Genomic DNA, 16,333 nt, shown 5'->3' with positions numbered 1-16,333 from the left:
TTTTTCAAATATATATCTAATTAATCGATTCTAACCGTTTCGTTTAAATCATTAATAAAATCAAATTTTTCAAAGAATAATCGAATTAACTCTTTTCACGATTCAAACGGTTAAACCCTTAATCCACAAAACACGTATATCTTAATCTCATCTTAACCATTTATCTTTAGATTAATTAACCGAATCAAATTGATTAATTAACCTAACAATAAATCTATTCAATCTGATTGAAAACCCTTTTATTTTCATATATGAAATAACGGATTTAACGCAGGCTCTGATACCACTGAAGGTTAATAGACAAACGTTTGGCAACGGAAATATAAAATTTTTACCTATTTTCTATTCCCAAGATCCGTTAATTGTTATTTCATGTAAGGAGGGATTGAACATAAATACCTTTATGACGATCAATCTACTGTTGCAAACGAAGTGCCCACAACTTCAAAAGAGATGGAAACTGTCTACCAATCTGCCCCTATCCGAAAATATCTTTCAGACCTCCGAATGACAATCCCAACGGTGGAAAAGTGGAAGTATATGTCTAGAAGCTCCTGTCCAAAAATCGCGACGATCTGACGGTTCAATCTCCAGGAATCCGTGAAATCGTGAACTGACCTGATGTAGGAGAAGCAAAACGAATTTCTCCTTTTGTATGTCTTTTCTACATTCATGAACATAACAAGACATATAAGTAAACGATTAGAATTCAACCAAGTAATAGCAATCAAGATAGATTGCCTCTAATTAATCAACACAAGATCAAGGAGAAAAAGAAAGAGATGAAATCAATTGATTCGGAAGCAATCGGTGGAATTTCGTCCTCTACTATAGTGGTCGAAATTCTCAGTCTGCGGGAGAGACTAGGGTTAGCCGAAATTTTGCTAATGGGAGGGGTATAAATAACCTCTTGTATCTAAACCCCAGTTAGATAGAATTACGTTACTTAATAAGAGTTATATTTGGAATAATACTCTTGTTATTATTATCTATAATTATATCTAAATATAAAGATAATAATAACTTATTGATAGGATATTAATAGAAGCAATTTAATCTCATTAAACCTCCTAACTTATTTATCCTATAATTAATTTAATTCGCAATCATAATCTAATTATAATTGTTGCAAAATTAAATTAATTCCTTTATGTTTTATCTATATAAAATCGCCCCCCCCCCCCTTGTGTTACTGTGCCTTGGTGGACTCAGTTGGGCTTCCATCAATTAATTAATATTTGTTTCTCTTTTGGGCTTCAAGTCTTATGTATGACCCATTAGGTTCTTATTGCTTCTAGCCATATACAACTATTAAATTAATTCCTTAGAATTATATTTAATCTTTGCATAACGGAATGAGTACGCGAACTGTGATTGGCAGATCCGAAACATTCCCAAAGAGCTATAAGAAGACAGGTTGATTCCGTCGTTGACCTTTCCGTATTAGTTACAGTATAATTCGATCCTTCATCAACGACATCCTTGAACAGAATCTTATGACTATGGGCAATGTCAAGTCATATATAGCGAGACGTCCGTTTTACTTGTACAGACCGAGTTAACTCCAATTAGATAGGTTAAGTGAAATCTGCATTTTAAGTCTTAAGCTATCACCTTGCAAGGATTTAGAGTTAAGTCTTCCACAAGTGATCCTTGGACGTATCTCCCAGTTATCAGGAGTGACAAATGCTCAATCCAATGTATAACTATCCTGTAATTACTTCCTGTGATACCCAACGTTTGCCGTTCACACCCCAGAGTCATCTCTGTTATGGATCGTGTTACAATAGGATCAAAGCATCACATTCCATAATCCATAATCACTAATTAACATTCCTTTGAGTCTTAGGATTACTTATACCTATTAATACCAATGAGATGAACAGGTGACAAGGATAAATCTACCCATCCTATTGTCTCAAGTCGGGTCCCCAATCCTAATGAACCCCTTTCATTGGATCCATGTAACTGTCCAGATATCTGCATATCTGAAGCTTGTGAGATCAGCTCTCTGTCTCGACAGAAGACATTGTTACATGCAAGTCTCAACAGTGATATGTCAATCCCTTATTCAAAACATATTACTTGACTTGGGGTGGTTTTAAGTTTATTAGTTTATTATAATGTTTCATCTCACTTCATGCTTGTATAAACACTTTATAATCACTTTAAATAAACTTAGGGATTTCCTTTTATTAGACTTATTTAGTTCTTTAAAAGAGGTTGCCTTTATACAGTTATGAAACCATATCTTATTAAAACAAATATTATAAAGAACAATTCATTTACATTAGGTTTATATCCTAGAACAATTGTCTATAGGACACTAAACCCCAACATACTTCACATCACGGCCCATAAACAAAGCATAGCTCGATACCACAATAGACGGGTCCGGCCCCGCACTTTCCAAGTCGGGGACCTTGTGCTCTGAGATGTCGTTGCCGCTCAATCTCCGCTAGCTAAAGGCAAGCTCAGACAATCATGGGAAGGGCCATACAAGATCGATACTGTCCTCCACAACGGAGCCTACAAAATCGCCTCCTTGGACGGGGTGGTCTTTGACAATAGCTGGAACATCCAAACACTGAAGAAGTATTATCAATAAGCTCCTGTAATCTGAATCATGAATAAGAATACATGTTTACAAATAACTTAAAATGTTATTCCCAGGCTTCTCGATCATCTCAAAACGTCTCTTAAATCGCGCAAACAACCCCATGTTGTTACCGATTAACCAAGAAGCGAGCTACCCGATACGGTCCTCGCACTGAATGACTCAAAATGTTATTCTCAGGCTTCTCGATCATCTCGAAACGCCTCTTAAATCGCGCAAACAACCCCATGTTGTTACCGATTAACCAAGAAGTGAGCTACCCGATACGGTCCTCGCACTGCATAACTCAAAACATTATTCCCAGGCTTCACGATCATCTCGAAACGCCTCTTAAATCGCGCAAACAACCCCATGTTGTTATCGATTAACCAAGAAGCGATCTACCCGAAACGGTCCTCGCACTGAATAACTCAAAACTTTATTCCCAGGCTTCTCGATCATCTCAAAACTCCTCTTAGCAAATCGCGCAAACAAACCCATATTGTTACCGATTAACTACGAAGCGCGATACCATATGCGGTCTACGCTCAAAACACATCGAATGTTATACTAAGGCTTCTCGAGCATCTCGAAAGCCTCAGCAATCGCACAACTAAAACAACATCTCACACACTTTAGCGAGTTTGCTACGTATCCGTAAGGAAGCAATGAGCTATCAAATACAATCCTCAATCGGATTTTCTGGACAAAATCCAGAAACATGTCAAAATTTCTCACGCGCCCCGAAAATCAGCTGGGCAGGCCAAAAGGACTCGATATGAACCCTTTGGCGGCTTTGGTCGCAGTAATAACAAAGGAAACCGAATTTGCAGTTTTTCATTGAAGACAGCAAAAGTACATAAGATTGGAAATAAATTAAAAGGAAATCGCTAGTACAACGCAACTTAAAAGATTACGCAAAAGCACAGAAACAAAATGCAAAAAAAAGTCTAATCTCCTACAACGATACATTGGCACGATCAGGATTGGGAATGGCCTCAGCATCCATTAAAGCCTGGTGCACTGTCCGCCAATCAGTACATTCATTAGTATTGTGCCCATTCTGCCTATGATACAGATAGGCTTTCCCAACGTGCATCACTCGATGCGCCGGATCCGCCGGAATAGGCCCCAGAAAGCCCTGCCTAGAAAATTCAAGAAAGACCACACTACGGGGCTTCAAAGGATCAACGAACGTCGGTCCATAGGGACGAGTCGGCGAAGCATGGCGTCCAACACGTCGGTTTTCCGTTTCAAGAGGAAGATTCATCACTCTATCGAGCTCATCGGTAAGAAGCCTCCTCAACCATGCAGGATGTGGATTCGTTACGGGCACGACCGTCTCGTCAGGGTTCAGAAAACCAATCCCATCCTGCGACCAAGCCTTCTTCTCAGTTGAAGATAAGGCGCTGACAACCACGTCGCACGAATCTGTCGCAGACCCAGTATAGGGAGTGGAACTCTCGCTCTCCCCGTTTCGGCTTCTTCGCGAAGCACCCCGATTCATCCACACCGGGGAGGCATATCGCACCTTTCTGTCAAGATCATGATCCTCCCTTGGCGGACAATACACATAAGGGTGAGGCATCGCCGAGATCGCTTTTTGCACCTCAAGTACCTTAGCGGAATCCACGATATCCCGAAGCGACATCACACGAAAATAGGGATAAACAAACGCCTAAGAAATACAAACGAACGAAGCAAGGACATCCCATGAACGAAGAACACAAACAAAAACCAACTCCTATTTATAGCAAGAGTAGACAAGACATGATAAACACATCACAAAACCTCAAATCAAATCAACATGCCAAATGATGTTCAAACTTAGCTGCCAAAAGATCACCAAAGATTCAAACCGTACAAAAAAAATTATTACATCTTTGAATCAAAGAAATAAAAGGAGCAGGCTATCTCCATCTACAACTATTTCTTCTTAAAACGGCCACAAAACTCTACGGCTTTCGCCTGGGCAGCTTTATCATACACATTCGGAGAGAATATGACCTCCGGAGGAACCTCATACCCGGCAGAGTGAGCAGCAGCAATAAGCATCATGCGATCCATTTTGATCAGCTTCTCCTCGCGCTGTCCCGCGAAGGCACGCAAATTGTTAGCCTCTTTCCGAGCCACCTCAAGTTCTCGCTTGAGTCTCTCATTCTCATCGGACAACGAAACTGCTCACCTAACTCTCTCGTCGACCTTCTCCTTCACTCGACGAGTCCATAAGATGGCCACCTTAAGCAAAACCTTGTAGGAACGGAGCTCCTCAGCATCATGTTCCAACCTCTTCGACAGCTCCACTCGGCCTCATGTCTCCACTTTAAGCTGCTCGGTCAGCACTGCGATCTCGCCCTCACGGCGCTCCAACAACTCTCCGGCGGTGGCTAACTTCCCATTCGCCGCTTCCAGCTCCTTCACAGCATTCCGCAAACCTTGCTCCATATCCCGAAACAAATTCTCATCATTCACACACATGTCAAATACCGTGTTAGCATTTTGAATGGCCTACATAAAGTTGCACAACTAAGGACACGGTCATTAGAAACAAACCTGAATGAGCATATCAAGAGAACTTACCACACCAAGCGCCGACAAAGTTTCCACACCAAGGTTCATTTTGGACACACCGTCCATTCGGTGAACTTCTCCGGGCACCTTAGCAACACGAGCCATCGCCCGCGCAAGGTCCGACGTTGCCATGTCAGAGTGCACCGACAAACCCATAACATATTCCAGAAACTTGGCAATCTTTGTGTCCATTCTTTTCACCATCTCTGGGTGATCACCTACCCGGTCCATCATCTCCGCTGAAAGATCGGCCCCGCCATCAGTACACGCTCGCTTAGAGCCATCGCTTGCCCCAACAGTATCATCACTAGCGCATACTTTTTCACCTTCAAGTCCAGCAACTGACTTGCCTTTCTCTTTCTTACGCTTCCGAGTAAGCACTCCCTGAATCTGGTTCTCGACCTGTTCCGGTTCAGCAGCTATCACCTCCGCAGCTTCCTTCGCCTCACTTTCTAGCACGGGCATACCTTGCGGTATGTTACCAGTCACATCAGTATCCTCGTGCGTAGCAAGCACCCCGCCCATGCTCTGAACCACTTGGTTCGCATCCTCAAGCGAAGAGAAGGAGGCCAAGGAACTTGATGCACCGGTAAATGCTTCCTCCGCAGTCTCCAGGCCAACACCAAACTCATTCGGGTCAAAGTCCATACTCACGCGAGGATCACCTGGACCTGCATAAGTAGCAACACGATCAGTATATTTCAAACAAACACACGTAACACATGCAAAGTAAAATCCACAACCCGGACCCCTCACCTACGATAACAACATTCACGGTTATCGCCTCCAACTCCGCTAGCTCTCCGGCTGAAAAGTTGTACCCACATTTCCACTTCTCGAAATCCTCCAGCGACCACCCAGATAACTGAGCCATTCGCCACTGGTTCCAGATGTAATACCCTGCGGCAAGAAAATGACCAACGAGCTCATCCACATCCTTCTTACGTTCTTTATCCGTCGGCAACCCCTTTAGGTACTTCACGAGATGCTCTTCCGATGGCAACATCTAGCGCGGTTTTAGCCACCGACTAGAATCCATGGGATCCCCATTCCATGACACCCGGAAAGGGAAATCGCCATCCACCTTCTGCACTAGGAAGTAGCGATGCCTATACTCGGGAACCTTATCCTTCAACCCACCAAGAACCTTGAACTTTTGGTGCGAGAAGGTCACATGTTGTGATCGAGGTCCCTTACTCGGGCGAAAGAACTCACGAAACACTAGCCCGGTAGCTCGATATCCAGTCGACCGGCATAGCGAGTAGAACGCCACCATCATCCTCCACCCGTTTGGATGAATCTGACCAGGACACAAGTCATACTCCTTCAATACCTCCACAAAAAAGGGAAGAAGAGGTAGACGCATCCCTGACTCCAACTGCTCCTCGTACACAACTAGCTCATTTTCCCCACCCGTATGATAAGCACGATCATCTTCTTCAAGCGCAACCAACTCGTATGGCTGCCCTACTGCAGAGATGGCGGCTAAGTCCGCAGACACTATGATACTATACGCATCATCCACCGAAAAGGACTCTGGTCTCTTCGGGCGTTGCCTCCCCTCATAGCGTTTACCATCAACACTAGTCACACCCGACGATCGCGTCCACACTCTCTCACGCATCTCTTCGTAAATCAAGGCTAAGGGTCGATCTTCGGTAATCACACCCTCCGGTACAACCACAGTCACTTCAAGAACGCCGGCGGCAACTCCTCCTAACGGCCGCTCCACACTGGGTAGCGCATGCACCACGGCGGTTTTCCTTTTCTTTCCAACAGCAACACCACTCTCCCCTTCCGTCCCTACTCACCTTTTTCGTTTCGCAGATCGCGTTCGAGAGGCGTCACGAAGCGTAAAGTCACCCGGTGTCACTGGCGGCAGTCGTTTTAAGGCTCCCCGCGAAGAACCCTCTGACATACTCTCCCTCCCAAGATAAACAAACGAAATAAACAACGAAAGGGAAAAGATGAAAAAGAGGCACGACTGACCTCAAACGACGTCATGACAACAAGGAGAAACTGCCCTCAAACGACCGCCACGAGCAGACAAACCCGGCGCTCAGCAGATTCTGACAAGGAACGGAACGCAGACCACAATACCGGTAAGGAAACAAGGAATCCAAAGAAAGAAGTAGACGAAGAATACACACCAAGTGAGACTTTGCAAATGGAAATAATACCTTCTTTCCTATATTTATATCTCAAACGGGGGCGCCGGCAGAACACGGTATCCAACGATACTTTACGGCGCGTGCAGAAGCATTAATGTAGAAGCAGTTAATTTTGCGTTAAAAACTAGAAGCGCATGCTGAAATTGGAAGGGTCTTTTTATCTAGCAAGGCGAGCAGCGTTTTCAAAGATTACCCCCCGCTCACTAGGCGAACAAAAGGCTACCAGTTTCCAAACTACACCTCGCATGTAATACTCGGTATGCGTGACCGGGGGGGACTACCTGATTCGGAATGTAATCTGAGGCCCATAGGCCCAGCGGGCCCAAAGGCTAAGGGGCGAAAGACCTCAAAGGCCCAAGGGGACTCACTATAAATAAAGAGGAGGCAACCAAGAAAGAGAGATCGGGTAACATACTCTCTAACTCATTTTGAATAGATTATCAATACTCTCGAGCAACTAACTATCTTGATCGTCGGAGTGTTCCCAGGGACCGCTCCCCGCACAGAGACGACCCTCGAGGAACACGAGCACCCCCTCGAAGAGAGCTCGGATCACTGTTCCGCGTATCCTAATTAGTTAACATATTTTTCGTCCTTTTTGAAATTTCTGGACTAATTAAAACAATGAATTTGACATAATTCAATAAAAACTAACTACAAATTCCATCTAGATGAAAACTATATTTCTATTCTAGCTTGACTTTTTCATCATGGACAGCCAAGAAAGTCTTTAGTGTATTACTTGCACGATTCAAATAAAAACAACACTGGAACATGAATATTACTTGTATCGACCAACCAAAAAATAAATTATAAAATAAACATAAACATAAACAAATATAAAGATAAATAAATAATAAGTACTGTAGTACTAATTTACATAAAAAGAAAAATGTGTAATCCTGAAACTAAGCATCTTATATTTTTATGTACCAAGCTCTAATCTATCAATTAAATCTCATGATAACATTAAAAAAAATAAAAATAAAAATAAAACTAAGAAAAACTGGAAAATAATTTATAGAAAAGGAAGAAAAGCCAATCCGACGGTCATCAAAGCAAGTGGGGCCGACCTTGAGTTTACATGAGAGGACCCACTGGTCTCTCTTTCCTGAACGGACGGCGTTGATATTGTTGTCCCGTTATAGTTGGGGTTTCTTCCGTACAACTCCTGAATCCCATCAACATCGTCGGAGGCTAATTCTACCTTTTTAGTCCTTGAAGATATCGTCGGATACATAATGGCATCCTCCACCGACGAATGCCCTAATCCCAGCAAATGCCCTATTTCATGCACCGTCACCGACTCTAGATCTACCGCCGACGGTAAACTCGAGGTGCTTATATCTCCGGACACTATCCAATTCTCATCTGCGTCCAAATGGAATCGTCCACTCGGCGGCGAGAATGCGTGTGCCAAAGTCCCCAACACGCCGTCAAAAGACTCTCCGTCGCCATGGTCGCCGCTGAAAAATCCGATCTTAATATCCGCGCCGATGTAAGAATTCGTCTCCGTGAAAGTCATGGGTATGACAGCTGCCCACCGAGCAAAGGCGCGTGAAAACACGCTTTTGTCCTCAGCGGTCAATCCGTTACCAGGCCAAAACGCGTAAGTCAAATCTCTTTGATCCTCCGGCCACTTGGGATTCCCAGGAAAGAAAGTATAATGACCAACAGAATGGAAGTGCGGGGAGGTAGTCCACTTGCCGGAGTTCATCGTGGTGGTTCCGTTAACTATATCGGCGTTACCGCATCTAGGCCGTACGAGCTGGTCAAGCGTTTGTTGATCAAGCTCACCCGTGACATTAAGATTGAAGTTCCGTTGATAGGTCTTGAGAGCTGTTTCAAGCACATCGTCAAAATCATCGGTGAAATTAGAAAGAGAAGAGGGAATGTAGCCGAAGTGATTGAAATACTGCTTGAGCTTGGATAAACCGTCTTGCTTTTGACCGGTCTGGCAGCCGGCAAATTTCTTGAAACCGTCCCAAGCAGATTGGGTACCATTGGGGATAAAACCCGGCGGAATTGACGATATATTGGGGAAAAATCGAGCTGATGTTGAAGGAATTGAAATAGAAATTAGTAGAAGAAAGAATGAAAGAAGATGAAAGAATTTCATAGTTTTGGTTAGGGATTGAAATTGTAAAAAATGGAGGAGGAAGTTAGAGGAATTTGTAGGAAAAATCTGGGAGAGGCCATTGGGGGGCTATGGCTATCACTGTCGAGAAATAATAATAATTGGAGATGTCCGCGTTGAAGTTTCTATCATTTGAATGCTTCGTCCGATGACCACAATGGAATATATTCATAATAATAATAATATAATCGTGGAAACGACGTCGCTGCTTCTGCTGCTTATCTCCTCCTCCTCCTCTTCATGTTTTAATTTTGAATAAAAAAAAGATGCATTAGTTTGACTTTTGATGTTGGCCGGGGTTGGGGTTTGGGAGGGGCGGCTGCGTAACAAAGAACAGAAACAGAGAGAGGGGTCAAAGTTTGGAGGTTGAACTGTTTTTTTCCCATTTGATTTTTTGTTGAAGAGCAGACAAACGAAAAAATTTGTTATGTGACAACAAAACAAATTTAATGTAGAAAAAAAGGGGATTGTTAATATTGTTTTACAATTTTAAGATATAAACTGTTGTAACGATTTCATCGAATTTCAATTTTGTTTATTGTCGTTTTCCATATTTATATGGGATAAGTTAAATTTGCCACAATCGAACAAAATTACAGATTTACTCCAAATGTTTTTAAAAAGATTATTTTATTTTTACTGAATACAAAATTTAAAAAAAAAATATATGTAGCGTTATGTGATTTTATTATTTAACTTTCACATTAAATCTTCCAAATATCACTTATATCTAAAATATTTATTCCGTTTTAATATAGTTATAAATAATTTATCAAAGCGTTAATTTTTAAGTCTGTTAGGTATAAGTTGATAACGTAAAAGACCTAAAATATTTACTGTGTTATTAAAATATTTATAAATTATATACCAATTTTGAAAAAAACAGATTTTTCCAACAGTAAATCGTAACAGCAAACAACAATAACATGTGATTTTAATGATTAGGTCTGACTTCTGATTTCTAATGTCGTCGTCCTCTTTTCGATCGCCTGAGCCGCCGGATAATCAGATCTCACACCCATCCCCCCCTTCCCCCCCAACTCTTATCGTGATGCCGCTTCAAATGATCTCATATTGCTCTAGGTCTAGCAAAGGTTGGATTCTCAAATGGTAATTCCTTGTACCCTAAACTCTCTTTTACTCCGGATTATATTAATAAACTTCATGTGTCGTGGAAAGATGCTTTGATTATCAAAATTTTAAGACGTAATGTTGGGTTTATTGCCTTGGAGACAAAGATTACTGAATTATGGAGACCTATGGGTTCAATGGCTCTAACGTGCCTTGGGTTTGGGTTTTACCTGGTGGGTTTTGATTTGAATGTGGATAAAGTGAGTGTCATGAATGGAGGTCCCTGAATGGTGTAAGGTCACTATCTCACTATTATAAGTGATGTTAAGTGATAATATACTAAAGGTATTTCGAAAAAATAGACAATGAAAATGTCTAATTTAGTAGTATGTGTTGCAATGAGTCTTAAAATGTAAATAAATTTATCCATCTTGCCAATTTTATAATTAATCCAATTAAAAAAGGTCTAATACACAAATAACCCCCAGAACTTGTCCAGATGTTGCAACTGCCTCCCTCAACTATCAATTGTAATAACTTACCCCTCAAACTTGTCATATTGTAAAACATAACCCCTCAAACTTGTCCAATTGTAAAACAGAACCTCAAATTGCTAACATGGACTGCAATTGAAGAAACACGTGAAATACAAAAGCTGCAACGCTCGTGGAATGTGATAATCAGATCTTTGGACCCAAAAAATCAGTATTTAAGTAACCAAATCCCTGATTCTTCAACTTATTCTTCAACCTAACGGTAAATCAGAAATCCTCCATTCTTCTTCTTCTTCTTTTTGTTATTCCTATTTGTTTTTTAGTGATTTCTTGATTCAGAGTTTTGGGATATTACGGGGTGAAAAGGTGTTTATGTGGAGAAATAGCTCAATTGAAGATTTCATAGCGTGATACGAATCCGGGGAAACGTTTTTACAGTTGCTTTAAGTACGGGGTAAAAAAATCCCAATTTTGGATTATGTTTTACAATTGGACAAATTTGAGGGGCTATGTTTTATAATTGGACAAGTTTGAGGGGTAAGTTCTTAACACTTATATGAAAGGAAAATGAATCATTTCATTGATATAAATCTTGAAGAAGTGTTAGAGGAAGAAAAGGAAAGAGATTAAGACTCTTGAGTTCTTCATCTAGTTTCTCGAATACAGAGAGAAGAGAAAAAGTAATTAAAACTAACCTATACTTACCTATTTATACTAAGAGCCCTTACATTGCAAGTGGGCTGTGTACATAGCTTTTTACAATAAAGTCCCTACACTATTGTACTCATAAACACAAATGTAGAATCAGTTACAACCAATTAAACCAAAATATATATAGTAAGTACATGGGAGAAAATTATCACAAGACTATAATTAATCAACAATTAATCATGTATGTTAACATCCCCCCTCAAGCTGGAAGGTAAACATTAATAACCCCTAACCTTTGTAACTGAAATTTAAAAGCAGGTGTATGAAGCGGTTTGGTAAAGAAGTCAGCTAGTTGTTCATTAGATCTAACTGGAAGCAAGTGAACCTTTCCAGCTTGAACCTGTTGTCTAACGTAGTGGCAGTCCAGTTCAATGTGTTTCGTTCTCTCATGGAACACGCTATTTTTAGCAATGTGAATAGCAGAAATATTGTCACAGTATAGAGTCGGAGGATGCGATTCTATCATATGCAGGTCGTTAAGTAAGTATTGAAGCCATTGGACTTCGCCACAAGTGAGGGACATAGCCCTGTATTCGGCTTCCGAAGAAGACTTGCTAATAGTTTGTTGCTTTTTGGATTTTCGGGATATAAGTGACTGTCCTATAAACGTGCAGAAACCCGTGATTGATTTCCTGGTTTCCGTGCAATTGGCCCAGTCAAAATCAGTATATGCTTTGATATGAATATCAGAATTGGCATAAAGCATAATGCCTTATGCAGGGTTGCCTTTTAAGTATCTAAGAACTTTATGTGCAGCGGCAAGATGTAACTCAGTTGGTTTATCCAGATTTTGAGAAAGCTGTTGGACAGCATAACTAAGATCAGGTCTGGTATTAGTGAGATACAATAACTTGCCTACTAATCTCCTGTACGAAGTAATGTCCTCTAGTAAATCTGAACTAGTATAATCAATTCTAGTCATTGACATGGGCGTAGAACATGATTTGCATTCTAAAAATCCAAACTCTGCAAGCATGTCAAGAACATACTTCCTTTGACACAAATGTATCCCATTAGAATTCCTAGATACCTCAATTCCTAAAATGTACTTGAGCTTTCCTAGGTCTTTAATAGTAAATTTCCTGTTTAAGAATGCTTTCACCTCTTTTATGTCATCATGACTATCACTAGCAAGGATTAAATCATCTACATAGACAGTGATAGCAATGAACCTATTATTTTTCTTTCTAATAAAAAGAGAATGATCAGCTAAGGATTTGGTAAAACCTATGGATTGCAAAGCAGTGGCAAGTTTAATGTTCCATTGCCTACTGGCTTGTTTAAGCCCATATAAGGACCTGGTCAGCCTACAACTAGGATTGGGGACATCAGTACTTACACCAGGGGGTAATTTCATATAAATTTCCTCCTCAAAGTCCATGTGCAAAAACACGTTGTTAACATCAAGTTGTTCTAAGTGCCACCCTTTGATGGAAGCACAAGCAACAAGAACTCTTACAGTGGTTAACTTCGCAACAGGGGAAAATGTATCAAGAAAATCCACTCCCTCCTGCTGAGTAAAGCCCTTGGCTACTAACCTAGCTTTATAGCTATCTATTGTCCCATCACTCCTTTTTATTCTAAAAGTCCACTTACAATCCACCTCCCTTTTATCCTCAGTTTTAGAACATATCACCCAAGTCTTATTGTTACTTAAGGCGTCTAGTTCTTCCTGCATAGCTTGCTGCCATTCAGGATGACCAGCAGCCTGCTTGTAAGTCTTAGGTTCCTGGTCAATCATAAGAGCTACGGAGTAGTTCTTTTGCGATCGAGAGAGTTTATCATATGAAATAACTTTGGACAACGGATGGTAAATAGCACTCTCAATAGGCGTGGTAGAATGACCCTGAGCAACAGCACAATGGTAATCCCTTAAGTATTCAGGCTACTTAAAAGTCATGTTCGACCTCCTAGTTCTAGGATTAAGGGAGACATTGGCAGGGGAAACCTCAACATCCCTATTGAGAGTCTCTTGAGAGATGGGGACAACATAGTTATCAGTATCTCTATCAGTCAATTCTTGGTACAGAAAGATATTTTCATAAAAAAATACATTTCTAGTGACAGAGATCTTGTAAGACTCTAAATTGAGGACTCTGTATCGCTTGGTGCCTGAGTGATATCCTAGGAACACACATTTCTCAGCCCTGGCATCGAACTTTTTCCTATCTCTATGCAGAGTGGAAGTGTAACAAAGACAGCCAAATGATCTTAGATCATTATAATCAAGAATAGAGTTGTTAAACAGCTCATAAGGCGAAGCAAAGTTAATAACCTTGGACGGCAGCCTATTAATTATGAATACAGCATGAGATATAAAATAGGTCCAATAAGTGATGGGTAATTTACTCTGAAATTGCAACGCTCTGGCAACATTTAGAATGTGCTGGTGTTTTCTTTGTACAAGACCGTTTTGTTGCGGAGTTTCAACGCAACTGGTCTGATGTATAATGCCTTTGTCGGCATAAAAACTATCTAGTCTGAATTCAGGGCCATTGTCAGTCCTAACAATTTTTACTGTCTTGCTAAACTGAGTTTCTACCATGGATATAAACCGTTGAACCAAAACGGATATAACAGACTTAACCTGAACAAAGAAAACCCAAGTGTGCCTAGAGTAATCATCTACCACAGTAAGGAAGTATTTATTTCTATTAACACTGGTATTAGTCGGACCCCATATATCCATATGAACCATATCAAAACAACTGCTAGTTTTGGAATTACTGACAGGAAATGCAGGCTTCTTTTGTCTAGCTAGATGACATACATCACAAACAAAATTCGCAATGCTCAAATTTCCAATATGCTTGTTAATGTGTGCAAAACTAGATTGTCCTATATGTCCAAGACGATTATGCCACATCAAAGTATTGCTATTATTATCACAACTACTCAAGGAACCATCATACAATTGATCAACAGAACCATTGTTCACAACACTCACATTATTTATAACATGCTTATTAAAGAAAATATCAGCATTCAGGCATGGTCGGTGCAATTGATAAAGCCCATCATTGGATTTAGCTATACCAATCGTCTTCCTCGTCTGTGTATGCTATATAAAGCAGTCACTATCAGTGAATTTAACTTCACAATTCAAGGTGCTTGTAAGTTTAGAAACTGAAATGAGATTATAGGCAAAATTAGGAACAAACAGAGTGTCATGTAGAATGAAGTCTTTAGTGAATCTAATTGTGCCTATGTGTGATGCATAAATTTCAGTTTTATTAGGCAAAAGAACCTTCCAATTATTTACAGGTCTTAGTTCAGAAAACATCTCTTTAATACTTGATATGTGGCAACTCGCCCCCGTATCAACTATCCAAGAGATTTTCTGAGTTCTTGCAATAAGAGATGTGTTGAAACACCTTTCTACATAATTTTGATTTGACAAAATTGTTTAAGTATAAATTAAAATACATATTCTAAACACACTAAGTTTAAATGCTTTGATTTATTCTACTAATGTGTTTGTTCAATGTTGAGTATAAATGTTATAAGTCATAAGGATTGGAAGGCCCAAGCCCAATACGGAAGCCAAGGCCCAAGTCAAACAACTCAGTACACTCGGCCCGCGTATGTCAAGACGTTTCCATTTTGAACAAAAACGCAACTCAGCAATCGGAAGGATCTAGAAGACCTTCAGGAACAACTTCACAATGAAGCTGCTGAGTAGTCTCGACAAAGCGTACAAGACAGCAGCTGGCAAAGGAAAACTTCCAGACAAAGTGTTTCCTCTTTTGGCAAAGTTCAGACGACACAGTATGCTGTCCAGTTGACTTTACCATAAAAGGAGAGACCATCTGCTGTGCTGACCGAGGACAGAAGATACACGACGGTGATTGGCCGAGAGCTCTGTGCAAGTAAGGATGACAACGACACATAGCCGTTTCCCTCCAACGGTTATTTCGAAATTCAAAATGACCGAATGACCAGACGTCTCTATAAATAGTGCCATCACAAGCTTCACAAGACACAGAACTTGATCAAGCCATTACGCTGACCAAATCTCTACAAGTTCTGCAATCAAAAAGCAAAGCAAAATTCTTACACTACATTTTCATATCTGTGTAAAAGTCTAGAGTGATTGTAAATCGTCTAAAGTGTCTTAGCACATCTTTGTATTAGGACAAAAACACTTATCATTTCTAGAGATAGAAAGGAGAGGCTGAGTACTCGGTTTTAAGTACTCAGCGGAGAGATTAGGATTGAGTAGAAGTATAGAGGAAGGTACTCTTGTCATACTCAATTGTTGATATTGTAAAAGGTTTGAGGCTCTACCTTTAAAGAGCTCAGTAGAGGATTCAAAATCTCGGACGTGTTCCGGGGACAGGATGTAGGCTTAGAAGAAGCCGAACCTGGATAAATCTGCTGAGTGAAGTATTTCTAAACCTTTGACTCCTTATTTATATTGCTTGCTTAAACAATCAAAACTGACCAAGTCAAGAGGTCAAGTTGAGTTGTGCGCATTAAAACGTAAGAGCTCAGGAATAGACTCTAAGTGCTATCTCCTGACTCAAGCTAAGAAACTGACCTAGTCACCTGTTGACTAAGCCAGTATCTTGTTGTTTACTCA

The 16,333-nt window shown here is 40.6% G+C and overlaps 1 protein-coding gene across 1 annotated transcript; it reads right to left on the bottom strand.

Annotated features, from left to right (window-relative positions):
- Positions 1-8,168: 8,168 nt before the first annotated feature.
- On the bottom strand, positions 8,169-9,601 carry LOC136218129 (metalloendoproteinase 2-MMP-like). The gene has a single exon (XM_066004884.1). The coding sequence runs from the start codon at positions 9,455-9,457 to the stop codon at positions 8,357-8,359; it is 1,101 nt and encodes a 366-aa protein (XP_065860956.1). The 5' UTR covers positions 9,458-9,601; the 3' UTR covers positions 8,169-8,356.
- Positions 9,602-16,333: the final 6,732 nt, after the last annotated feature.

This window comes from Euphorbia lathyris, chromosome 2, assembly GCF_963576675.1.
Source record: "Euphorbia lathyris chromosome 2, ddEupLath1.1, whole genome shotgun sequence".
Lineage (NCBI taxonomy): Eukaryota > Viridiplantae > Streptophyta > Magnoliopsida > Malpighiales > Euphorbiaceae > Euphorbia > Euphorbia lathyris.
The sequence above is the reverse complement of the archived record's forward strand: the minus strand, read 5'-3'. Positions and strand labels throughout refer to the sequence as shown.

What these genes read in the sequence shown, in the direction of transcription:
- LOC136218129 (XM_066004884.1), bottom strand. Translation starts at nt 9,457, where the DNA reads ATGAAATTCTTTCATCTTCTTTCATTCTTTCTTCTACTAATTTCTATT.